General features: G+C 42.2%; 1 protein-coding gene across 3 annotated transcripts in view; it reads right to left on the bottom strand.

The window, feature by feature from the left end:
- ralylb (RALY RNA binding protein like b) overlaps positions 1–26827 on the bottom strand; it is a 149730-nt gene that overhangs the window by 66036 nt on the left and 56867 nt on the right. For all 3 annotated transcript variants that reach the window (XM_014180970.3, XM_014180969.3, XM_014180971.3), the window contains exon 2: positions 26245–26518. In XM_014180970.3, coding sequence (XP_014036445.1) covers positions 26245–26500 — 256 coding nt within the window. In that variant the 5' untranslated portion in view covers positions 26501–26518. The remainder of the gene's footprint in view (positions 1–26244; positions 26519–26827) is intronic.

Here is a 26827-nt window from a genome sequence, read left to right as displayed (position 1 = left end):
TGACCCACCGCCAAACCGGTCATGCTGGAGGATGTTGCAGGCAGCAGAACGTTCTCCACGGCGTCTCCAGACTCTGTCACGTCTGTCACATGTGCTCAGTGTGAACCTGCTTCATCTGTGAAGAGCACAGGGCGCCAGTGGCGAATTTGCCAATCTTGGTGTTCTCTGGCAAATGCCAAACGTCCTGCATGGTGTTTGGCTGTAAGCACAACCCCCACCTGTGGACGTCGGGCCCTCATACCACCCTCATGGAGTCTGTTTCTGACCGTTTGAGCAGACACATGCACATTTGTGGCCTGCTGGAAGTCATTTTGCAGGGCTTTGGCAGTGCTCCTCCTGCTCCTCCTTGCACAAAGGCGGAGGTAGCGGTCCTGCTGCAAGGTTGTTGCCCTTCTACGGCCTCCTCCACGTCTCCTGATGTACTGGCCTGTCTCCTGGTAGCGCCTCCATGCTCTGGACACTACGCTGACAGACACAGCAAACCTTCTTGCCACAGCTCGCATTGATGTGCCATCCTGGATGAGCTGCACTACCTGAGCCACTTGTGTGGGTTGTAGACTCCGTCTCATGCTACCACTAGAGTGAAAGATCAAAACATCAGCCAGGAAGCATAAGAACTGAGAAGTGGTCTGTGGTCACCACCTGCCGAACCACTCCTTTATTGGGGGTGTCTTGCTAATTGCCTATAATTTCCACCTGTTGTCTATTCCATTTGCACAACAGCATGTGAAATTTATTGTCAATCAGTGTTGCTTCCTAAGTGGATAGTTTGATTTCACAGAAGTGTGATTGACTTGGAGTTACATTGTGTTGTTTAAGTGTTCCCTTTATTTTTTTGAGCAGTGTATAGTCACGTCACCAGATTTTGCGATAAAGGTCTACAGTAGCCTCAGCAGCACTCTGTAGGGTAGCACCATGGTGTAGCCGGAGGACAACTAGATCCATCCTCTTCTAGGTACACTGACTTCAATACAAAACCTAGGTGGCTCATGGTTCTCAACCCCTTCCATAGACTTATAAAAGCTCTCGCTGCATGAACTGACATGTCCACCCAATCTGAAAGCATAAGCTACCGCTAGCGAGTCCTGCAGTGCATCAGATCTGGTGAGTAGTTGACTCGAAGAGAGAGAAAGACAATAGTTTAACAGTTTTGAACAAATTAATTTCTTAAAAAATTAAGTAGAAGCAAGAGAGAAAGAGAGAGAGAGAGAGAGTTAGTTAGCCTATTCAAATACCCAGCTCAAACAGAGAGGGATGCTTTGTTAGCTACCTGGCTATGGTTATCCAACACTGGAACTCTTCCAAATCAAGTTAAGCTTTTGATTTTATTAATTTATTGCCACCGGGGCCCACCGGTGTAACTGCTCAATTTCTTTCTGAATGTACACTTTACTGCATGTTGTAGTGGGTTTACTAACGTGTTAGTTGTATTAGTTCTAGTTGAATATGGCGTGACAATGATGTAGGCTGTTTGTAGTGGATAGCGGTCATGATATGAAGGTTTGGCTTGGAAAGATTCTTTCACCTGGTAACCGACAGCTGAAGGGAAAACGTGAGAGGAGGACAATGCGTAAATAGTTGCAAGAAGGAATTATATATACAATGAGCAAAGTGATCATGCTGTTTTTATGTGGCTGCTATGAAAGTGAACTGTTTGTGTGTGATCAGGGATGTATTCAATCCGCGGATTCTGTTGAAAAACGTTTCTTAAACGGAAGCAAACAGAATGAAACGGGGATAAACATACCTGAATTGGTCCAATAGAAACCCTCATTTGCAACTGTTGGACTAATGATTACATCCTAGATCAGCTAGATGCAGGCAAGAGTGTGCAAGGTGATATTAAATGTGTCACTGTCTGTCATCTTGATTACTCAAAATTCTCTCGACCTGTCCACCTACGTCGTAAACTTTCATTCATAGGCTAGGTTGTAACAACCAAATGATGGGTACAGGGATAATTTCAGTATCATGTAGTAGCCTAAACCTACTGATGTTACATTAAGCTGAGTGAATGGAATTTGAATGACAGTCATCCAATATGCTGTAATAGAAATAAGGCCATGCTCCTAATAAAAAATAAATAATAATCCTCCCTCATCTTAAACGGCACTGACTGCCGCTGGTGGACTTGTGATATTTGTTTGTGTTTATTCTGCCCTGAGGGATCGGGCGCTCCATGTCACGCAACTTGGGTCAAGATCTGTTTCTTGCTTTGTGCTTAGGAATAGGGCACGATTGAAAGGAGTGATGGTATGGGGTAGAGCGAATTGTGGATGTGGATCAATTGAAGTTGAAGATTCCTGTTTTTTGTGATGCCCGCTGTTTGGTGCAACGCAGACCCCGTTGGTGAGCGAGGTGAAACAGAGGAGTCACTGTCAGGCCTTTTGAGTTTTGAGTCAGAGTATCTGAGTATTTACCAGACAAAGTCATGTTAGAATATATCAGTTATCTTGTTAGAGCTTTTGTGCCGAATCCACTGCAGTGTTTCAAATGCAACGTTTCCGGTCAGTGTGTCACAGGAGAGAGATTCTAGGTTGAGGTGGCCAGAGTCAGAGTAGTGCAGAAGGTGTCATATGCTGAGGCATTGAAGAAAGTAGAGGAGGATGGGTCAAGGGTGAAGGATACTGAGAAGATCCCTGTGAGTAGTAGATCTGTGCCAGATTAGCGGGATAGGCCAACGAGTGATATACTGTAAGCTTCAGTAAGGTTAGCCTTTTAGCGTTCATTTCAATGGTTATCAACTGTACCGCAGAAATGGAACATAAATCACATAAAATAGATGTTGTGGTGGCAGCTGCAGAGAAGTATTTGGGTATACGAGATTTGACTTCAGAAGAGTTACAGGGTGTGTTGAGTTGTGGTGTCCTTCCAGGCTGTTGGCATGGTGCAGGAGCAGATAGGGTCAAAGTAGTGGAATGAGGTAATGTGTTTTTAATGAGTGTAGGGTCAGTTGGAAGGTTTTTTTTCTTTCTCAATTATATATATAATTTAAAAAAAGGTGACTGCCTCATTAAGCTGGTTGAGAGAATGCCAAGAGTGTGCAAAGCTGTCATCAAGGCAAGGGGTGGCTACTTTGAAGAATCTCAAATATAAAATATATTTTGATTTGTTTATCGCTTTTTTTGTTACTACATGATTCCATATGTGTTATTTCATAGTTTTGATGTCTTCACTATTATTCTACAATGTAGAAAATAGTAAAAATAAAGAAAAACCCTTGAATGAGTAGGTGTGTCCAAAATTCTGACTGGTATTCTATGTCAAATATGTAAGTTGAAAACTATGCGACTGCTTGACATTCCCGGAAATTCCTAACCACACATTTTCGTTTGCATGGCATCACCTGTGAAATCTCATGTGAAAAATATCCAAGTGAAACTTTATGTAAAATATCATGGCATGTGAAGTGTTCCAAAACCACATTTCACAAGTTAAAAAATCACTTTCTTTTTCTCTTAATGATGACACACATGAGCTGGGCTTTATCACCATGATGAGCTGGCCCCTCTGCTAAAGATGAGTTATTAGTTATTAACTGCATTAGTAGGGGTTATAAAGATATCCTAAAAGTGGACACGTGCAGTGCATTCGGAGAGTATTCAGACCCCTTGACTTTTTCCACATTTTGTTACGTTAGAGCCTTATTCTAAAATGTATTAAAAACAAATTGTTCCCTCATCAGTCTACGCACAATAACCCATAATGACAAAGCAAAAAATGTTTTTGGGAAATGTTTGCAAATGTATTACAAATAAAAAACATCACAACCTGTCAGGTTGGATGCGGAGCGTCTCTGCACAGCTATTTTCAGGTCTCTCCAGAAATGTTAGATTGGGATCAAGTTCGGGCTCTGGCTGGCCCACTTAAGGACATTTAGAGACGTCCCGAAGCCACTCCTGCGTTGTCTTGGCTATGGGCTTAGGGTTGTTGTCCTGTTGGAAGGTGTACTTTTGCCCCAGTCTGAGGTCCCGAGTGTTCTGGAGCAGGTTTTCATCAAGGATCTCTTTGTGCTTTGTTATGTTCGTCTTTCCCTTGATCCTGACTAGTCTCCCAGTCCCTGCCGCTGAAAAACATCCCCACAGCATGATGCTGCCACCACCATGCTTCACCGTTGGAATGGTGCCAGGTTTTCTCCAGGCGTGACGCTTGGCATTCAAATCAAATCAAATCCAATTATATTGGTCACATACACATGTTTATCAGATGTTATTGCGGTGTAGCGAAATGCTTGTGTTTCTAGCTCTAACAGTGCAGTAATATCTAACAATTTCAAAAAAATACACACAATACAAACGAATCCAAAATAAAGGAATGGAATTATGAATATATAAAGGCCAAAGAGTTCAATCTTGGTTTCATCAGACCAGAGAATCGTGTTTCTCATGGTCAGAGTCCTTTAGGGGCCTTTTGGCAAACTCCAAGCGGGATGTCGTGCCTTTTACTGAGGAGTGGCTTTCGTCTGGCCACTCTACCATAAAGGCCTGATTGGTGGAGTGCTGCAGAGATGGTTGTCCTTTTGGAAGGTTCTCTCATCTCCACAGAGGAAGTCTGGAGCTCTGTCAGAGTGACCATCAGGTTCAGCTCCCTGGCCAAGGCCTTTATCCCCCGATTGCCAGCTCTAGGAAGAGTCTTGGTGATTCCAAACTTCTTCCATTTCAGAATGATGGAGGCCACTGTGTTCTTGGGGACCTTCAATGCTGCAGAAATGTTTTGGTACCTTTCCCCAAATCTGTGCCTCGGCACAATCCTGTCTCATGGCTTGGTTTTTGCTCTGACATTCACTGTCAACTGTGGGACCTTATATAGACAGGTGTGTGCCTTTCCAAATCATGTCCAATCAATTGAATTCACCACAGGTGGACTCCAATCAAGTTGTTGAAACATCTCAAGGATGAGCAATGGAAACAGGATGCACCTGAGCTCAATTTCGAGTCTCATAGCAAAGGGTCTGAATACTTATATAAATATAGTATTTAGTTTTTTATTTTTAACATATTTCTAAAAACCTGTTTTCACTTCGTCATTACGGGGTATTGTGTGTAGATTGATGAGTAGACTGAATACTTTCCGAGTGCACTGTACAGCACAGCAATAGCCACAGCTTCGGGAAGAACATGAGAGAAAATGGCTTACATACACACTAATTATTGTGTGTGTTGAATCCTAGTAGCCCTTTCCTGCAGTCAAATGACCTAGTGGCCTCATGGGTGGAATGTTATAAATCATCATCATTTCATAATGAATAAACCTTATTAAAAAAAAAACGCAGAAAATTGTGTGTTTCTACGTCAAACGGTTTTGTTATATTTCAGTCTTCTATGATGTATATAAAGTGTAATATTGGGATGCAAACTCAAAATTAAATACATTTCAACTCTATATTTGACATGGTACATGTGTCTTCTTTTTTAGGCCCATAACCATGTGTGTGAGGTGTATTACTTTGTTACAAAGTACTAGATTTATTTAACACTACCAAGAAACACTGACCCTGATTTAGCCCACTGCAGTAAAAGGTTAAGGAAATACTGCCATAATCCAGAAAAAAAACTATGATTGGGTCACACATGGCCAACATTTTAACCTTAGCCCTACTCCCTCTCAAATGCTACCAACAAACAACCTATCAAAGAATACATTGAAATTATACTCAGTGTAATTCTGTGATGTACTGGTAAATTACATTTGTAAGTCAAAAGAGTATTGGTGCGTCAGTAAGAGGAACTGAGGCAAGTTCTCTCAATCTGTCTATGTCTCACAGATACTTTAAATCAAGGTAGGTGCATAATGCAGAAAACCAGTAAGTATCTGGTGTGAACATCTTTTGCATCATGCAGCGCGACACAACTCATTCGCATAGAGTTGATCAGGGCGTTGATTGTGGCCTTTGGAATGTTGTCCCACTCCTCTTCAATGGCTGGCGAAGTTGCTGGATGTTGGTGGGAACTGGAACATGCTGTCGTACACGTCGATCCAGAGCATCCCAAACATGCTCAATAGGTGACATGTCTGGTGAGTATGCGGGCCATGGAAGAACTGGAACATTCCAGGAATTGTGTACAGATCCTTGAGACATGGGGCTGTGCATTATCATGCTGAAACATGAGGCGATTGCGGCAGATGAATGGCACAACAATGGGCCTTCCCATACCATAACCCCACCACCACCATGGGGCACTCTGTTCAAAACGTTGACATCAGCAAACAGCTTGCCCACACGATGCCATACACACTGTCTGCCATCTGCCCGGTACAGTTGGACATTCCTGCAGTCAGCATACAAATTGCACGCTCCCTCAAAACTTGAGACATCTGTGGCATTGTGTTGTGCGATACAACTGCACATTTTTGGCCTGTTATTGTCCCCAGAACAATGCGGACCTGTGTAATGATCACGATGTTTAATCAGGTTCTTGATATGCCCCACCTGTCAGGTGGATGGATTATCTTGATAAAGGAGAAATGCTCACTTACAGGGATGTAAACAAATGTGTGCACAAAATTTGACAGAAATAAGCTTCACATGTTGTGTTTATATTTTTGTTCAGTATAATATGATTAAATGTAGATTATCAAATAAATCTAAGGAGAATATATCAAATATGCATAACGCATTCATTTCTCTAGGTGTTGTAACAGTACCAATTTCCCCCACAGAGTGGCGCTTCAGGACCACAAAGGTAAAGGAGCAGAACATCTAATCTCGACAGAGCTGGAAGGCATGTCTAGCATTTTCATAAAGACCATTCATTCATTCAACAAGCACAAGACTTGATTGAGAATTTCTTCAGCATCATTTCAAAAGTAATTAATATTTTATCAAGTTCCACTTTAGTTATAACAAGAGCCTATCATCTTAGCCCAGACCCAAATTTCATTTGACAACAGCAGTCCCACTTCTCAAATAAGTCAGCTCAGCTCCTCTTCTACCAGGACTACAAGTTGAATAATTATGGACAGTGTCTACTAATAATGCTGTCACACAGGCAGGCCTGGGAGAGATGGCACACTTTAGAGAACACACATACTGTACTGCACGCTCAGTGGTCCCACTGTACTGCACGCTCAGTGATCCCACAGGGCTAGAGCAATGGCACACTTTAAGGAACACACGACTTAACAGAGCTGTTCAGGGTGCTCTAAATGCAGTGTTATGCACAGTTTCTGCTCCATCAGTAATTTGGCCAAATAGACTCGAGCGTCTCCTCTGGCATATAGACACAAAATAACTTGGTTGAAGTCAAAGGTCAAGAAGATGGTGTCTACAATGCTATAAAATCTAACGCTAGCTGGTAGCATTGTTAGAAATGCTGTAAAATAATGAATGAATGTGTGGTATCTATAGAAACAAACTGGAGGTGATTCAACATAAACTAGGGGGTAATGTGTGTCTATTGAAATATGCTTGATGTGACCTTTTGGTAGCCAGACGGGCCCAAGGCTTTCCTGCTCCTTCGCAAATTAGACAACACCGAAGACCAGTGACTGCAGTGACTCATGCACTGCCCCGTAGCTTAGCCGCTAATTGTGTTTGTGTGTGAGTGTGTTAGTTTAGTATTTAGTATTTTATTAGAAACCCCCTTAGCTGTTGCCAAGGCAGCAGCTACTCTTCCTGGGGTTCAAACAGAGATAAAACGTTACATCAAACAAATGATTGTGCATTATACAAATGGACATTGCTCCATTATTACATTACAATATTACAATACTACATTACATTACTAAGAATAATGTGTGGGTGTGTGTGAGTGTGTCTCTTCACAGTCCGTGAGTGTGCCATGCCGTGAGGTGTTGTTTTATCTTTTTAAAAATGTATTTTTTATCTGATTTTACTGCTAGCTTGATTTACCTGAGGTGGAAGAGAATTGCATTTAGTTATGGCTCTATACAGTACTGTGTGATACTGTGTGTGTGTGTGTGTGTGTGTGTGTGTGTGTGTGTGTGTGTGTGTGTGTGTGTGTGTGTGTGTGTGTGTGTGTATGTGTGAGTGTGTTATTTTGTTTACAATGTCCATCTTGTTCCGGGCCTGGGCTGCGTACATCAGAAAATGTGTCAAAGCCATTCTTAATCTGTGGGAGTCAGAAGAGCAATTCCACAGTCACAGAAAAACCTCAAGGGTCAAAGTAATTATCCTAGCATGAATTATTAGAAACCATGAACCGCGATGTAGACTACAGTATACGTAATCTTTACAATTTGTATTTGCTCTTATCGCGCTCCTAGTGTTAATTCTGTCATATAATCTCAGTTGAATAGGCTCTCAGACACAACCAGTCGATGATTATGGTGTTAATAACGAGCCAAGCATGGCGAGCAGATCAATCCTGATGGAGAGCAAAAAGGGCAGCTTTTCTATTCCAGGGGTCCATATGAGGCCCATAAAGATCTGTTCTGCTGTAAAGGCTCGCTCCGTTTAAAGGTCACCTGCTGTCCTGTTGTAACACACACACACACACACACACACACACACACACACACACACACACACACACACACACACACACACACACACACACACACACACACACACACACACACACAGTCTTCGCCTCTACCTCACACACATTGTCGCGCTGGCTGACTCTGTGACATCTCCATTAGTCCTAATCCTAAAGACAAAGAGCCGTTCCAATCCATTACAGTACATACCCTCAGGATTCCCGTTAAAACTCAGTTCAAACCATGCCCTTGTAGTCCAGGGATCTGTTCCAAGCCATTATCAACCATGCTCTTGCAGAAGAGAGTTTCTATTCCAGTCCATTAGAAAACATTATTGTGTATACTAGGAGATGGAGTTTTATTTCCTGGAAATCCACGATTCAATGGACCAATTCCAAACCACTAAAATTGTTCCCCTACCTATTTTTTTATAGCAAAATGTCCATGTAGCCTATGTACTTCAAACTCTTAAAAGAGTTCTGTATTTTCATGACAAAACTCGCGACTGGTTCATTATCCCCCTCAAGTGACCAATAGCAAATCCACGAAGATACACGGAGGGGTCTGTCCTGCCCCCCCCCCCCCCCCCCCACCCCTCTCCCACAGGTGTAATTGACCTCTATGTGAACTCCAGACCTCATCTGTAAGCAAGCATATATCTTTGATAAAGTTATCCAGGGGAAATACTGCAATGCCAGCCTTCCATGACCTGATAAAACTCAAACTCAGCACTTCTGCAGTCTCCTCACAGCTTGGACTCTTCTGTGTTTGTATAAGAGAGCCGAGCTGTGTATGTGTGTGTGTGTGTGTGTGTGTGTGTGTGGCGTGTGTATGTGTGTGCACATGTGTGTGTGCCTGCTTGCCTGTGTGTGTGTGTGTGTGTGTGTGTGTGTGTGTGTGTGTGTGTGTGTGTGTGTGTGTGTGTGTGTGTGTGTGTGTGTGTGTGTGTGTGTGTGTGTGTGTGTGTGTGTGTGCGCATGTGTGTGTTTTGTAATGAGTGTCCCTGGAAGACAGTGTTTCTTGTTGGGCTATGAGCTGGTCCTTCATGCCACACTCCCCCATGCGGTCTCAAAGTGGACAGACATTCTGTGTGCTGTTTACTGCACAGTGTAACGCTAAGGGGAATAACTGTAACCTCGGTCGTCCTGCAGCTTGTAGAGACCAGTCAGATGGAAGATACACCAAGAGAGAACTGGAGTGAAGAAGAGAAACAAAAATGTTTAAAAAAACAAGCAGACATGCTACACAGTTAGAACACACTGCAATAACAATACATGACACAATCTCCATTGAGTGGTTTGTTAATTCTTCAATGCCTCAAGGTGCTCATAATCGTGGATGATTATCAATCTGTCAGAGCCAATCTGTGGTCTCAGTTGAAAATGAAAATAGAAGGATTAGTTGTCAACATGACCCAAAATAACATCATTTTTTTTCTTCATATTATGTATTATTCATTTAACACACTCAAACAATTTTTTTGCCCTAAGAAAACAAACATCTTCAGGGCCATTCAAGTTGATTACTGAACTCAAACTCAAATGTTATATCTATGAATGTAGAATTGCTGCGAGAATCAAATGCAAAATGAAATGGAGGAAGGATGCATGAAGACTGAAGTTGTTGTGTAATTATAGCACACATCTGTATTTTTTCCACTTTACCAGTAATCTTCTCAATGATGTCCCTGGTCTAGTCTAAATCTGTGTACACTGTAAACTTGTCATTACTCAAACCTTTTGAAGAAACCCGTTGTACTTAATATATCTGAGTACAGTTACTTAATAACCTTTTACTGCAGTGGGCTAAATCAGGGTCACACAGAGTGTTTCTTGGTAGTCTTAAACAAATCTGCTTTGAAACAAAAGTATGCACCTCACACAGATGGTTATGGGCTTAAAAAAAGAAGACACCTGTACAATGTTCCCTCAAAAAATGTTTTGGCACTGAGCAAATGTCAGGTCTGCTGAGTGCAAACTTGAACGTTGTGAAAATTCTGTGCAACTTCTGGCTCGGATTTACTGTGAACACTGAGGCTGTACCCGCTTTAAGTTACAGTTATAACAGTGGCCAAGTAGGCTACTGTGGCTATTTGATCATAATCTAGGCCTATCAGAGTGGACTACCATCAAAAACAATGGAGAAAATGCATCCCATAACATTTGAACATGGAAACAGCTGTTCTATCATTCAGCCTACTGTAGCCCGTAGGCCTACATTCTGTGACACTTTTGGAAAAAATATGCAGCGCTTGACATTAACCTGTTTATCCACTTGTCCTTCAGACAAGGAGGTGACTGAAAATGTGCTATTTGATGCAAGAAACTACTTTACAAAATAAAGTGAATTATTATTCCCATACCATTATTACAGAGAATCAGACAAATTATGCTACCCTCTGCATATTTGCTACTTATTTGCTAGCTTATTCAAGCCTGTCTCAAAATACAACACTACCCCTTTAAGACATAACAAATTCTCTTTACCTGACTTGCTTTTCAAACATAGCTAGAAATGCACACACGTTGTGTGCTCTTGTAAGAAGCAACCACTCCCCCATTGCTGACTAGAAATTAGCTATAACTGGGCTAGTAACACACTTACTATCAAAGAATATGAACAAATGTGCACACATGGCTACATGAAGCTCTCGCTTTGATCTCAAAACAAGCGCATCTACTCACGACCACTCGTGCTGTAAACACAGTTCAGTTCAAAGTGAACGGCACAGATCCATATATGGCAATGTACTATTTGCATATAAGGATGCTGCAGTTGTGACTGGTTATGCCGCACTGGTCTGTAGAGTATGGGCTGAGTCCTGCCTGTCAATGCAATAGAATACTACTCCGGTGGGTTCTGCCTACAAGAAAATCTCTTTCATAGTTAGTTTTGCATACTAAGTCTTGCATAATTCATTTTATTTCGGTATGTTGCATTGAAAGTGGATAATATTGGCAATTCCCACAGTAGAGGGAAGCATTGATAATGTTAACTAAAGAGAAAAACTAGAAATTTGAGTGAAGTTCAATCTCGTGCTTCTCTGCTGCAGGCTGATATTGCTTCTGCGCAGCAGTCCCTGGGAGCTGGCGAGAGAGAACATTGCACCTGTACCATGTCAGATATAGAGTTGAAATCTATTCAATTTTGAGTTTGCATCCCAATATTACATTATACATCAAGACTGAAATATAACAAAACTGTTTCACATAGAAACACCGGATTTTTGGCAGGATTTAAAAAATATTGTTTATTAATTATGAAAGTATGAAAAATATGAATAACATTCCACTCATGGAGTCACTACTGTAGGTCATTTGACTGCAGGAAATGGATACAGTGATTCTGTAGTCATTACTCAAACCGATAGAGTCACTGTGACCCTGTAGTGTGGCGGGTCAAGATTTTAGTTGTATCAGATTGAACATTTTGAGTACGAACCCACTAAGCCACGCCTCCAATATAATTTCCCAGTGTGCCTTTTCGAGTGAATTGTAGAGTTACCACCCATGACAGTATTTGTTAGTGACAGAGACATGGTTGTTGAATTTGATCATTTTCAGTAGGGATGCATGATATATCGGTGAACATATTGGAGTCGGACGATATTAGCTAAAAATGCCAACATCGGTATCAGCCAATGTGCAAAAACGATATCAAAGCTGACGTGCATACCTATATAACGAAGGTACATGACACCATGTAAAATGTTGTGCTATATGTGCAACACAGCATTCATAAACTAGCCAACAATGTCTGCTGTGTGGATCGAGCAGTCAACAAGTCAAGCAGTCATATGAAAGAGTAACAAAATTTCAGCGAGATAACTCAAAGGCGAAATCCATTAAAGCCAAGATAATGGTATTCATTGCCCTTGACAATCAATCGTTCTCTGTCGATGCTGGGCCAATTGTGTGCCGCCCTATGGGACTCCCAATCACGGCCAGATGTGATACAGCCTGGATTCGAACCAGAGACTGTACTGACGCTTCTTGCACTGAGATGCAGTGCCTTAGACCGCTGCGTCCATGTGTGTGTGTTAACTATTTAACTGTACTAGAATGCTTAAAAGGCCGCTAAAAATGTAAATATCAGTTATCGGTTTTGTTTTTGGCAAGGAAAATATCGGTTTTCGGTATCGTCCAAAAATGTAATATCGGTGCATCACTAATTTTCAGTCCAGTGGCCTTCACAAAGTGAGTTCCTAGTTCAATAGTATCATTATAATTAAAGTCTTTATGACAATACATTACATATCTCATGAGGACTTATTTTGAGGCCTAGCTTTACCCAAATCAAATCAGAGTTTATTAGTCACATGTACAGGGTTGCATATGTAAATGCAGGGCAGTGCAATTCTTACGCAGTGAGCTCCAACAATGCAGGTTAAAGAGAAGTGAGTGAAACAATAATAATAATAATAGTAATAATACTAAGTAAAATAATAGAATATGAAAAAGATCGCAAGACGGCATATATAGTACTTCAGACACCTTGACTTTTTCCACATTTTGTTACGTTACAGTCTTATTCCAAAATTGATTAAATAAACTTTTTCCCCTCAACAATCTACACACAATACCCCATAACGAGAAAGCAAAAACAGGTTTTAATAAATTATGCAAATGTATTCAAATTAAAAAACAGAAATACTTTATTTACATAAGTATTAAGCCCCTTTGCTATGAAACTTGAAATTGAGCTCAGGTGCATAATGTTTCCATTGATCATCCTTTGAGATATATCTCCAACTTGATTGGAGTCCACCTGTATTAAATTGAATTGATTGGACATGATTTGGAAAGGCACACACCTGTCTATATAAGGTCCTACAGTTGACAGTGCATGTCAGAGCAAAAACCAAGCGGTCGAAGAAATTGTCTGTAGAGCACCGAGGCAGCATTGTGTCGAGATCTGGAGAAGGGTACCAAAAAATGTCTGCAGCGTTGAAGGTCCCCAAGAACACAGTTGCCTCCATCATTCTTAAATGGATGAAGTTTGGAACCACAAAGACTCTTCCTAGAGCTGGCTGCCTGGCCAAACTGAGCAATTGGGGGAGAAGGGCATTTGTCAGGGAGGTGACCAAGAACCTGATGATCACTCTGACAGAGTTCTAGAGTTCTTCCGTGGAGATGGAAGAACCTTCCAGAAGGACAACCATCTCTGAGCACTCCACCAATCAGGCCTTTACGGTAGAGTGGCCAGAAAGAAGCCACTCTTTGGTAAAAGGCACATGACCGCCCGCTTGGAGTTTGCCAAAAGGCATCTAAAGACTCTCAGACCATGAGAAACAAGATTCTCTGGTCTGATGAAATCAAGATTGAACTCTTTAGCCTGAATGCCAAGAGTCACGTCTGGAGGAAAACTGGCACCATCGCTACAGTGAAGCACAGTGGTGGCAGCATCATGCTGTGGGGATGTTTTTCAGTGGCAGGGACTGGGAGACTTGTCAGGGTTGAGGCAAAGATGAACGGAGCAAAGTACAGCGAGATCCTTGATGAAAACCTGCTCCAGAGTGCTTAGGACCTCAGACTGGGGCAAAGGTTCACCTTCCAACAGGACAACAACCCTTAGCACACAGCAAAGACAACGCAGGAGTGGCTTCAGAACAAGTCGCTGAATGTCCTTGTGGCCCAGCCAGAGCCCAGACTTGAATCTGATCAAACTTCTCCGGAGGGACATGAAAATAGCTGTGCAGCAACACTCCCCATCCAACCTGACAGAGCTTGAGAGGATCTGCAGAGAAGAAAGGGAGAAACTCCCCAAAAACAGCTCTGCCAAGCTTGTAGCGTCATACCCAGGAAGACTCAAGGCTGTAATCGCTGCCAAAGGTGTTTCAACAAAGTACTGCGTAAAGGGTCTGAATACTTATGTAAATGTGATATTTCAGTTTTATATATATATATATATATATATATTAAAATCTGTTTTTGATTTTTCATGATGGGGTACTGTGTGTAGAAAACAAAAATGTAATCAATTTTAGAATTAAGGCTGTAACGTAAGAAAATGTGGTAAAAGTAAAAGGGTCTGAATACTTTCCGAAGGCACTGTATATATATACAGTACCAGTCAAGTTCGGACACATCTACTCATTCCAGGGTTTTTATTTATTTTTACTATTTTCTACATTGTACTATGAAATAACACATATGAAATCATGTAGTAACCAAAAAAGTGCGAAACAAATCAAAATATATTTTATATTTGAGATTCTTCAAAGTAGCCACCCTTTGCCTTGATGACAGCTTTGCACACTCTTGACATTCTCTCAACCAGCTTCATGAGGTTGTCACCTGGAATGCATTTCAATTAACAGGTATGCCTTGTTAAAAGTTAATTTGTGGAGTTTCTTTCCTTCTTAATGTGTTTGAGCCAATCAGTCGTGTTGTGACAAGGTACGGTTGGTATACTGAAGATAGCCCTATTTGGTAAAAGACCAAGTCCATATAATGACAAGAACAGCTCAAATAAGCAAAGAGAAATGACAGTCCATCATTACTTTAAGTCAATCCAGAAAATGTCAACAATTTTGAAAGTTTATTCAAGTGCAGTCACAAAAACCATCAAGCGCTATGATGAAACTGGCCCTCAGGAGGACTGCCACAGGAAAGGAAGACCTAGAGTTACCTCTGCTGCAGAAGATAAGTTCATTAGAGTTACCAGCCTCAGAAATTGTAGCTCAAATAAATGCTTCACAGAGTTCAAGTAACAGACACATCTCAATATCAACTGTTCAGAGGAGACTGCGTGAAATGGGGCCTTCGTGGTCAAATTGCTGCAAAGAAACCACTACTAAAGGACACCAATAATAAGAAGAGACTTGCTTGGGCCAACAAACACGCGCAATGTCCTTTGGTCTGATGAGTCCAAATTTGAGATTTTGGTTCCAAACGCCGTGTATTTATGAGACGCAGAGTAGGTGAATAGATCTCTGCATGTGTGGTTCCCACCATGAAGCATGGAGGAGGAGGTGTGATGGTGCTTTGCTGGTGACAAGAGGAGGTGATGTTGCCTACCTTCACCACCTGGGGATGGCTCATCAGGAAGTTCAGGACTAGTTGCATAGGGAGGAGTATGGTATTCCTTTTGTCCAGGTGGGTCAAGGCAGTATGCAGTGCAATCGGGATTGTGTCGTCCGTGGATCTGTTGGGCGGTAGACAAATTGGAGAGGGTCGAGAGTACCGGGGCATGAGAAGGTCATGTGGTCTTTGACTAGCATCTCGAAGCACTTCATGATGACAGAAGGGAGTGCTACAGGTCAGTAGTCATTCAGTTCAGTTAGTTTCCCTTTTTTGTAAATGGGGATGATAGTGGACATCTTGAAGCAGGTGGGGATAACGGCCTGAGCAAGAGAGATTGAAAATGACAGAAAACACATCAGCTAGCTGGTCTGCACATGCTTGAGGGTGTGGCTAGGGATGCCGTCTGGGCCGGCGGCCTTGCAAGGGTTAACATGTTTGAATGACTTACATACGTCCTTCATGGAGACCGTGTCGTCCTCAGGGGCTATCCTCAGAGGCTCAGATTCGTTATGCTTGAAGCATGAGAAAAAGGTGTTTAGCTTGTCTGGTAGGGCGACGTTGTTGTCCGCAATGTGACTGGCTTTCTTTTTGTAATCTGTGATTGTTAGAGGCCCCTGCCACATACGCCTTGTGTATGACTCGCTGAATTGCTCCTCCACTTTGTCCCTATACTTTTGTCTCGCCACCTTGATCGATCTGCGTAGATCGTATTTGTACTGTTTAACCATAGGCTTGTCCCGGTCACTTTTCAGTGTTTATAAGCAGCATCTCTCTCCTTCAATTTTCTGAAAGGTCTGCCGTCAATCCACAGCTTTTCATTCGGGTAAGTATTGAAAGTCACCATCGGTATCACATCATCTATGCATTTTTTTATGAATCCAGTGACTGAGTTGACGTATTCATTGATGTTATCGCCAGAAATGACCTGGAACATATTCCAGTCCACGTGATCAAAACAGTCTTGGAGCATGGATTCTGATTGGTCAGACCAGTGTTGCGCAGACTTGACCACCGGAACGTCCCTCTTGAGTCTTTGTTTGTAGGCGGGGAGAAGCAAAATAGAGTCACACATATGCCGAAAGGAGGACAGGAGAGGGCCTTAAATTACTTTTGTTAAAGTCCCCCACAACAATGAACACTGGCTCCAGGTACGCAATCCCCATTTTGTTCATTGTCCAATGAAGATCCTAGAGAGCATTTTTTTGTGTCGGCTTGGGACGGGATGTACACAGCCGTGGCAATAATCCCTGGGAACTCTCTCGGAAGGTAAAAAGAGCAACATTTGATAACCAAGTATTCCAAGTTGGGAGTTCCTGTACATTTCCCCCATCGCATCACTTGTTATTGGTCCTAAAGCAGACACCACTGCCTTTGTTCTTGTCAGAGAGAGCCCTCTTCCTGTCCGCTCGATGAACTGTAAAACTCGCTGGTTACATATAATCCATTTGGATGTCGGGGGAAAGCCAAGTCTCAGAAAACAGAGTATGTGGAAGAATCTGATGTCCCTCCAGAAGGAGATCCTCGCTCTGAGTTCATCAAGTTTATTCACTAATGATTGAACATTTGCGAGTAGTATGCTCGCTAATGGTGGACGGGTCGATCTGCGTCTCGCTAAGATCCCCGCACGTCCACCTCTCTGCCAGCGTCTTCGTTTCTCTCCGGAAGGACTCCCAGGCTGCCTGGCGCCTCACCAAAGAGGCTAGACCATCTCCAGGAATTTGGGAAGGTCTGCCTGAAACTAATGATATACAGGCCACTTCAGGCCTGCAAGTAGGATTGCAAAATTCCAGTAACTTTCCCAAATTTCCCAGATTTTCCCAAAAATTCTGGTTGAAGGATATCCAGGAATATTCCAACAGGGATTTCTCAAAAACCTGGGAAATGTATCAGAATTTTGCAACCCTACCGAAAAGTCACATTATGCTTGCTTGCAAAGTGAAGTGTAATTCATATTGGAATCGAGCCAGAGTTAGGATATCCAGCAGTTGACATTTGTATTCACCCGCAACCTGCATTCATAATGACTGCCAGGGTTAGGAAAAGTGTGAGGAGACTACCTAAGCCATTTAAACTGGAACAATCATTTCAGCAGAAAAATGTATGTTATTATTGTGTAGCATAAGATCAATCAATCAATTTCTCAACGGACATGCAAAAACACAGATATTAAAAACTATTCTAAAAAGATCTACCTGCAGTAGAGCATAAAGGGAAAGAAAATTAGAGTTGATGTGACTTCTCATTTAGTTTTGAGTCAGTATCACATGAACATTTTAAGTAATAATGACTTTTCATTGACTTTGAGTTCAAAATGCCTTGGGGTTTACAGTGTATGAGGGAGAGTGAGAAAAAGAGAAAGAGAGAGAGAGAGAGAGATGTTTAGCTGAGTGGATTCAGCCCTGCTGTGGTCATTGCTGGCCAACAAAGACTCAGAAGCACGCACACACACACACACACACACACACACACACACACACACACACACACACACACACACACACACACACACACACACACACACACACACACACACACACACACACACACACACACACACACACACACCTCTCCATGGGGCTATACAGAAGCACAGCCTGGGCAAAGTGAGATGGATTATAGGCTGCATGTTGGCAGGACAAACACTGCTAATTCTGTGATTAGAAATCTGGGTTCAGGAGGCTGGAAAAGCTGAGCAGTGAATCAGAGTCACAGCACACAGAGCTTTAATAGACCTGCCAAGCCCCCCCCCCCCCCCCTCTTTCTCTCTCTCCCTCCCCTCTCTCTCTCTCTCTCTCTCTCTTTATTTCTCTCTCTCTCAAAGCACACTGTGTGCTGTATCTTCCGAATTATTATCCTATTATATACAGAATAGGATCCCTGTGCAGTTCCCTTTTTCTGCTGTATATTCAGCCTTGTGTCTGCAGTATCCCGCTGAAGACTCACTGCTTTCAGCATTATGGTCACAGTGTTCTTACATGCTCTATATTAAGTGTTATGGTTCTACGTGGAGCTCTTTCAGGTGAATATTCATCATAATAGCTGTGTGGAGTGGTGTGATGAGAACACAGCGTATATTCACACACTGTGATCACACTGTGAGTCCACCTCAGTGTGTCAGTGTGTGATTAATGAGAGAGCAGACAGACAGTCAGGGTGCATTTTAATCACCCACAAGGACTCTCTACTATACAGACAAGTTTGTGTGTGCGTGTGTGTGTGAGAGAGAGAGAGAGTTGTTTTGAAATTATCATTCCAGTGAGGTGTCTTAAATTCCTTATTTTTTTGCCTGTGGAGGAGAGCAAAGAGTAGAAACCTCCTTCATGTCCTCCCTCCCTCCCTCCCGCACACACGCACGCACACGCCCACGCACACACTACACAGAGTCGAAGCCTCAGAACCAAACACAGGGACATAAAAGACAGAGAGTGGGTCTTATGGGGTTAGTCCTGGCAAAACTCAGTCCAGTGGATCAGGAAGGATTGGCCTTTCTAGTTCCATACTACAATCCCCACGGAACTCCATTCAGTCAGGGTTGTGCAATGCTGCTTAACTATGGCCCTCACAACTTTGTGAGGGCCATAGGTGAGGGCCATAGGTGAGGGCCATAGTGAAACGGCATTGCACACCCCTGACTGAAACGTCCTCGTGTTTCCTTGGCGTAACCTTGAAGATCAAGGGCTCTATTCAATCTACATCACTGAAGCATTATAGATTGCACAATGGAAATGTAAAGGTCATTTCCAATTGAGCCGACATATGCAGCGTTTACCGTCAATGCAGTCTCCGCTAACGCGGGAACATTGCCTTGAAATTTCAATTACGCTGTACTTCTGCAATACGGATTGAATAGGCCCCCAACTAATAAAATCCCGTGTATCTTTTGATTCATGGAAACTATCGTACACCTATGTATCTCGAGTGATCGCCTAATACAGTATCTGCCATCACTGGTTACATACTAGCCTCTGAAGCTTATTCTTAAATCATTTCAAAGCTCCATGCTGTTCTTTTGTTCAGCATCCATAGGGACATGTGGACCTTTTCAGGTTCAACATTTGACTAAATCTGCTGACTATGGTAGTGTGTAAGATTGTGGGACTGAATGATTTATTTGAATGGAGGAGATGGATAAGCTGCCATTTTGTGAAGAGATGGTGTGACCTTTCCTTCCTGTTCCAAAAGCAATGTGGCACAGACAGGTGGGAGAGTGGGATGAAGAAAGAGAGCAAGAGAGAAAGAGAGATTACAGAGGCAGACACAGATACTATGTAGAGTTTGGAAGAGGCCCTACTGTCATTTCATCCTGCTCCTCCCTCCCTCCCTCCCTCCGTCCATCCCTAACTCCCTCATTCCCTCCCTCGTTCCCTACCTTCCTCCCTCCCTCCACTCCACTGGTTATTTTCTATGTGTGTTTCTACTTGCCATGCATCATGTTGGCCCAAAATGACGATTGATTGCGGAGTCGCTGCCACTGTAATCCGCTTAGGATGGATTTTGCATCTAAATCACTTTGTTATGTATGTGCCTAACTCTTGCCAATTCCATTTGGAGACACAGCGATAGGTGATCCATCATTCATTACCCTTCACTGTGCTCATTACCGCTGTAATATAATAGCAGAAGCCCCTCTACTGTTCAGGTGAAGTGCACACAAGGTGTGCATACAATATGGGCCATATATTGGCCATTGCACCTTGGGTTAGAGCTTTGGATGGCAGCAGGTGATATAGAGTTACACTATTAGATGATTGGAGGTAACACAACATCATATCAACATTTATTGTTTGTGATGTGTGAATACATTTCTGTTGGACTCGGTTGTTCATTTCTCTCCATAGAATTAAAAGGGGGAAACAGAAAAACATTAATGATGAGTCTCTCTGGAAATGCTTGTACGCTCTCTCTATTTTTCTCCCTTTCTCTTCCTCTCCTTCTCGCTCTATTTGAAGCTGGAGGCTCAGGACTCTTTATACCCGGCCACTCTAACAGCATGTTGTGTTATCCTATCAGTCTCCTCTACCAGTGTCTCCATCTCTCCTTGCCAGCCACACAATCCTGCTGCCACCAGGCTCACAAACACTAAACACAGTTACAACAAACACTACAAGACACAGGAGAGGTACAAAACAATATTTCTGTTTGTAATATTCTCTTTACCTCCATCAAGATAGAAATTAGTCAATCAATGATTATAATTTTTCTCTCCAGAACATCTGGGCACACTGTAAAATCATGAAACATGTGACATGTTTATAACCTAAACGTCAGTGTTTAAAATTTAAATATCAGGAATTTAGATTTGAAAATAAGTGTTATCACAAGAATTAAAAATGAAAGTCAACTTGTTCGAAGCCGTTTCCAACCAGGAGAACACTAATGTTTGAACACTAATGACTTTAAACCCTAATGTTTACTTTCCCATCGTCCTATTTAGAGCGTATTTAGTCATTAGAAAATGATGTGACTTCCATGCCTTTTATTTCAGTGTTAGGAACGTATGTCACCTACATTTCAACACAACTGAATAGGACATTTGATTCAATAAATCTTTGCAATTGCGTGGTGTTGTTGTTACTCTACTGTGTAGTTATTTGCGTTAATGCAGAAACCAATGCGGTGCTCGAGGGGGTGCGTTCATCAAAATCAAATCAAACTTTATTTGTCACATGCGCCGAATACAAGTGTAGACCTTACCGTGAAATGCTTACTTACAAGTCCTTAACCAACATTGCAGTTCAAGAAGAGTTAAGAAAATATTTACCAAATAAACTATATGTAGGTAGGGGTGAAGTGACTATGCATAGATAATAAACATTGAGTAGCAGCAGTGCACAAAACAAATGGAGGTGGGGTCAATATAAATAGTCTGGTGATTAATTTTTCAGCAGTCTTATGGCTTGGGGGTAGAAGCTGTTAAGGAGCCTTTTGGTCCTAGACTTGGCGCTCCGGTACCGCTTGCCGTGCGGTAGCAGAGAAAACAGTCTATGACTTGGGTGGCTGGAGTCTGACAATTTTATGGGCTTTCCTCTGACACCGCCTATTATATAGGTCCTGGATGGCAGGAAGCTTGGCCCCAGTGATGTACTGGGCCGTACGCACTACCCTCTGTAGCGCCTTACGGTCAGATGCAGTGCAGTTGCCATACCAGGCGGTGATGCAACCGGTCAGGAAGCTCTCGATGGTGCAGCTGTAGAACTTTTTGAGGATCTGGGGACCCATGCCAAATCTTTTCAGTCTCCTCGTGCCCTCTTCACAACTGTCTTGGTATGTTTGGATCATGATAGTTCGTTGGTGATGTGGACACCAAGGAACTTGAAACTCTCGACCCGCTCCACTACAGCCCGTCAATGTTAATGGGGGCCTGATCAGCCCGCCTTTTCCTGTAGTCCATGATCAGCTCCTTTGTCTTGCTTTGTCTTGTACATGCAGGAACCAATGGGATACTCGAGGGGAGGGAGTGTTCATGAAGGAACCAATGGGATGCTCGAATGGGGGCGTTCCTTCATCTGAATGCCCCAAATTGCGGGATGCAGTCACGGACTATTGGATTTGTTTTTGAAAAGTTTGTTATAATATCTAGAGTATACACATTGAATGATTAATTGATCTTATACTACACAAAGATAAATAATTTACATTTTCTAAACTAATTGAACCCGTTACTGAGATGGTTGTTCCAGTTTAGGTTTCGGTAGTCTTATCTGTTAAGTCCTTCACCATACCAGTCATTCTGATTTCAGGTTGTGGGTGATAAAATATTGAAATTGTTGGATATTGTCTTTCTGGCTGTATTTTGATAGGAATTAATAATAATTTCACAAACCATCATATTGTGACATTGAGGTCTGATGAGACCCATGAGCCAGGATTTTCAGACCACAATGTTGTGGATAACTAAGCCATATCTAAAGGCCTTATGACATGTGTAATATAAAGTAATAAATCATTAACTTTTAATTGAACCACATTCACTTAAGCAACCACTTAGTGAAAGCCCTTAAATAAAAAATTATTGAATGCAACAACCATGTGTCTCTCACTGACTAACACAATCATGGGTGGGTACCACACACATTCACTCGAAATGGATGCTGGGAAATATGCAAATACAGCTGTAAACACCACAGTGTTAAAACAACACCCCCAGTGTTTAATTTTTTAAACCCAAATGCAAATAAACAGGTCTAAACACACACTATTTTTATTGAAATTCTAAATGACTTGACACATTTAAAAAGTGTTACAGAAAAGTGTTTAGTTATGTGTACAGATCCTAAACACTTGTTTTTACAGTGTATGGAACTCACAGTCGTTATAAAACCTCCTGCCCATTGACCAAACCCTACAGTAAGGGAAGATGCTGTAGTAGTCAAGAGGGAAAACTAAACCAACTCCAACCCGGTCAGCAAGCTGGGCAGCATCATACAAAATTCATCCATATTCACATACCTTTGTACGGTATAACCTTGACAGGTTCAGTGCAATCTCAATTAAGCTCTCAAGAACTTCCATAATGCAGTAAGTCTTGTAACAAACAACACTAGAAACAGGGGAAAACTAAGCTGAGAATGCTACTGGTCAATTTATGGATTCAGTAAGGAAGACATGAAGCACAAGATCTGCCATCTCAAACGTACGACAAATCGATATAAATATAAAATGAGGACGTATGTTTTGATGAATTATAGATGGAATGCTAATTCAATTTCCTTTCAGGTCTACTTGCAGCAAGAGTCCAGTAAGCATCTCTCCAAGACAAAAGCATTTATTTTCTCTGGTCGTTCTCTATTCTGAGGTTGCAGTGCTGCAGGCAGAAATGTAGGTTGAAGCGTGTTGTGTCGTCCTCAGGACCTCCTGGAGTTCCTCTCGTTGAGCATATGTGGATTTGGACACTGCGCTGTGCTGACACATGGAAAGGTACACTGCATGCTGGGATGGCTCAGGGCTGCGAGTCGGTCTCTGTAGTGACGTAACCACGGCAGCCCAATGAAGGGTGAGGTAAGGGAACTGTCATCTCAGATAATGCGTTATGGTGGCATGAATGTTAGCTGTCGTTATGGTGCCAACGGGAAACTTCCACACAGCCATCAGCCAAAGGGGAGGACTACTCTAACAACATGAACTGAATGAGAAGGAGAAGGGTAGAGTGGCTCTTAAAATAGGCATCAAATAGCCTGCAAGACATGACAAATGTCATAACCCCTAATGCTAGACAATGACAATTGACCTTCCAATGCCGTAACACTAGTAGTGGGTTGCAACTCTCTCCTTTTTGCAAGATTTACAATGGCACATCACACTTATATGACTATTTTCACCATGGTGTTTAGGCCACAAGCAACTGACAGGCTTAACAGCACCATTTCCTTTAATGAGAATTTATGGAGAGGGAGAACAGGTTCAGCAGTAGTCCATTTGGGAGAGCCGGTCCTCGATATATAATTGTACTGCACATTCACAACTCTACACAATGTTAATAAAACATATCAGTCCAGGAGAATGAGAATGAGTATCCATAATTGTCAATCGGGGATGTGCTTTCAAACATTACTCTGCCACATGATTTGTGAGTGATCATGTCGATGACCTTTGGGAAGTGATGAAAATACCGTGCACTACCATTCATAAGGTAGGTAGAAAGAGCAGAGAGCAGTAGAGCACAAGAAATGCAGTGTCATCTGCAAAAAAATCTAATGGAAAATTACCTGTCACGTTAAAAGTATTCAAGGAGTTTTTAGATTATTTGGAAGGCAATGTATCATGATAACCTTGTGACAAAACGGGTCATCATTAGGGTTCCAAATGTCCTGTAATTTACACAAAATGTGCAGGTTTACTAGGAATCCCGGATAGAAGATTCCCAGAATCTGGAGGGAATAAGAAAGAAATCTGGGAATCTTCCAACCGGGATTTCTGGAAAACCTGTGAAATTTGGGAAAGTTAACAGAAATATGTAGTAATGTCGGTCTTTATGTAACACCCAAAAAACAACCACACACTGCCTTGGTGGACACCACAGCATTTCAGGTAGTTCCATAAACCCACATCAGTATGCCTGAGATTAATCTTTGTCTCCTTCTCTACTAATGGGTCTTCAGTGACAGAATCACCAAAGTAGAGCTAGTGACAAGAGTATTGAACGCTGAATAGCTTCAACATTTGTATTCTGATATGGGGTTTGTAAATAGAAAACAGCCTGAGGTTGTGTGCGTCTTCAGGAAACCGCAAAGCGAGTGGCTTTATGAAAATAAATATTTATATTCAAGTTGCTTATCGTAAAGCAATGTCGGACAGTATAAATATGTAACATCCGGCAGGGCTCTCCAGGACACTCACCATGACTGCAGAGAGAGAAAGAGGGAGCTTGGCGTAATAGAGGCTTGGCGATGGTATCTATCTCCCTGACTGGATTCCATTAGCCAATGGTTCTGTCTGTTCTGTTTACATTCTGAATGCACAAGTTCACGCTAACACGGAAACTGCAAGTGAGAGGCCTAAAATACTGAAAGACATTTTCAGTGCATTAGCCATCATCAGTCATCTAGCCAGCTATCACTCATGTAATAACCAACAGACCTGTGTGTTGGTGGAAGATTATATAAGGGGCATGGGAGGATCTCTCTCTCCCACTTCATCTCTCTCACTCTCTCTCACACTCTCACTCTCTGTCTCGCTTTCTCTCTCTTTCACTCCCTCTCTTGCTTCCTCTCTCCACAACACCATAATTTCTCTCCTTTTTATCCTCTACTTTTTCTCTCTCTTTGACACACTCTCACTGCCCTTGCATGCAATTACATCTAACCAAATGGGCTAGTTTTAATAGTGGTCTCTTGGCTATACTCTGCATTATGTATAGAGAGCAGATTTTTTGTGCCACAGATTTGCATTGCAAAAACAAAACAACTTTTCTGAAAGCAGGTCAATTGGATAATGAGACTGCACTTAAAGGGTAAGTTATCTGTAGCACCTCCTTGTTAAAAGTAGTGGTCCCAAGAGAGGTCAGGGATTTCAGTTAGACGGTGTACTGCTGCAGCGCATCTGTAATTTATCTTTATGTCTCCTGAGGGAACACACTGAAGAAATTTTTAAAAGTGAGAACCAAAATGGCTGCCGTTTAGAGAATCAACTACACAAAATCCATAGCTCTAGAGTCACAGAAAGGGTTTTAAATGCAAACCGTGGCACAGCAAAAAAAACTGAAACTAGCATTGCAGTGTGTCAACCAAGGTCATATTCAGTAGAAAGAAAACATTTTGAAACAGAGTGAACAAAGAGGTAGCTACTGCCGGAATTTTTCCAAAAAGAAAACAGGTCTGTGCTTTTCCTTTAGTGGTTTTAGCCACAGGAACTCTTAAAGAAACTTGACATACTTTAGTGAGCCACATTCTAACTGTTTTGACATACACTACTACTTAAACTAATGGATTCAGCAGGTCCCCTTTCCTGAGAACAGCACGACATACATACTCTTCAACCTCAAGAACCATGAGAGCATCTAAACAAGCCTAAAAGACGTCTCAGGCATGATGGGTCCCCATGAGGGACATATAGTCCATTACTCTAAAATAGCACAGTCTATAATAAAACTATTGCTGTGTTCAATGGCAATGAGTACAGATGCAGGCATTACATAATGCACTTGAAACCAAATGTCCTAGTTTACCAAGCCATTTCCTGGCTATATGATGGCTAAAAGCTGTAAAATCAATTCACTCAACACTGAAAGAAAATCTGATGCTCACATGGAAAACCAGGGAAAATCAAAATGGCAACTCACCGAGCGACTGTCCAGCGATGATACGTGCGTTTTCTCCGGCCACGGCGGCGCGAGCATTCCTCTCGCTGATGTACTGGACGAAGGCGAAGCCCTTGTGAACAGAGCAGCCTACGATCCTGCCATACTTGGCGAAGATGACCTCGATGTCGGTCTTCTTGACGATGGCGGTGTTGAGGTTGCCGATGAAGACTCTGGAGTTGAGGGAGCGCGGGTCATTCTTGTTGGTCACGTTGCTGGTCTGAATCTTACCGGTCATCCTCCTCCGGTTGCCCTCCTGGGACACAGACAGATACAAGGAGTAGAGGGCTTTAGAGTCACTAGTCAACCCCAACCCCTTTGCTGAGAGTTGATCTAATGTGAATGGAGAGAAGACAGCATGTTCAACTTTGGTTTATTTTATGCTAGTGCAATGGTCAAGTGAGAGTAGCAATAATGAACACCACAGACAACTAAACCATGTGATACGACTGCAAAAAGTTTATATCACATATTGAGCATACTAGTGATCAGTCACGAATTTGTTTTGAATACATTTTGCACAACTATTTGAAGTGATACGTCTATTTTTATAACAGTATCTCTT

Source organism: Salmo salar, chromosome 29, assembly GCF_965601325.2.
Source record: "Salmo salar chromosome 29, fSalSal1, whole genome shotgun sequence".
Lineage (NCBI taxonomy): Eukaryota > Metazoa > Chordata > Actinopteri > Salmoniformes > Salmonidae > Salmo > Salmo salar.
The sequence above is the reverse complement of the archived record's forward strand: the minus strand, read 5'-3'. Positions and strand labels throughout refer to the sequence as shown.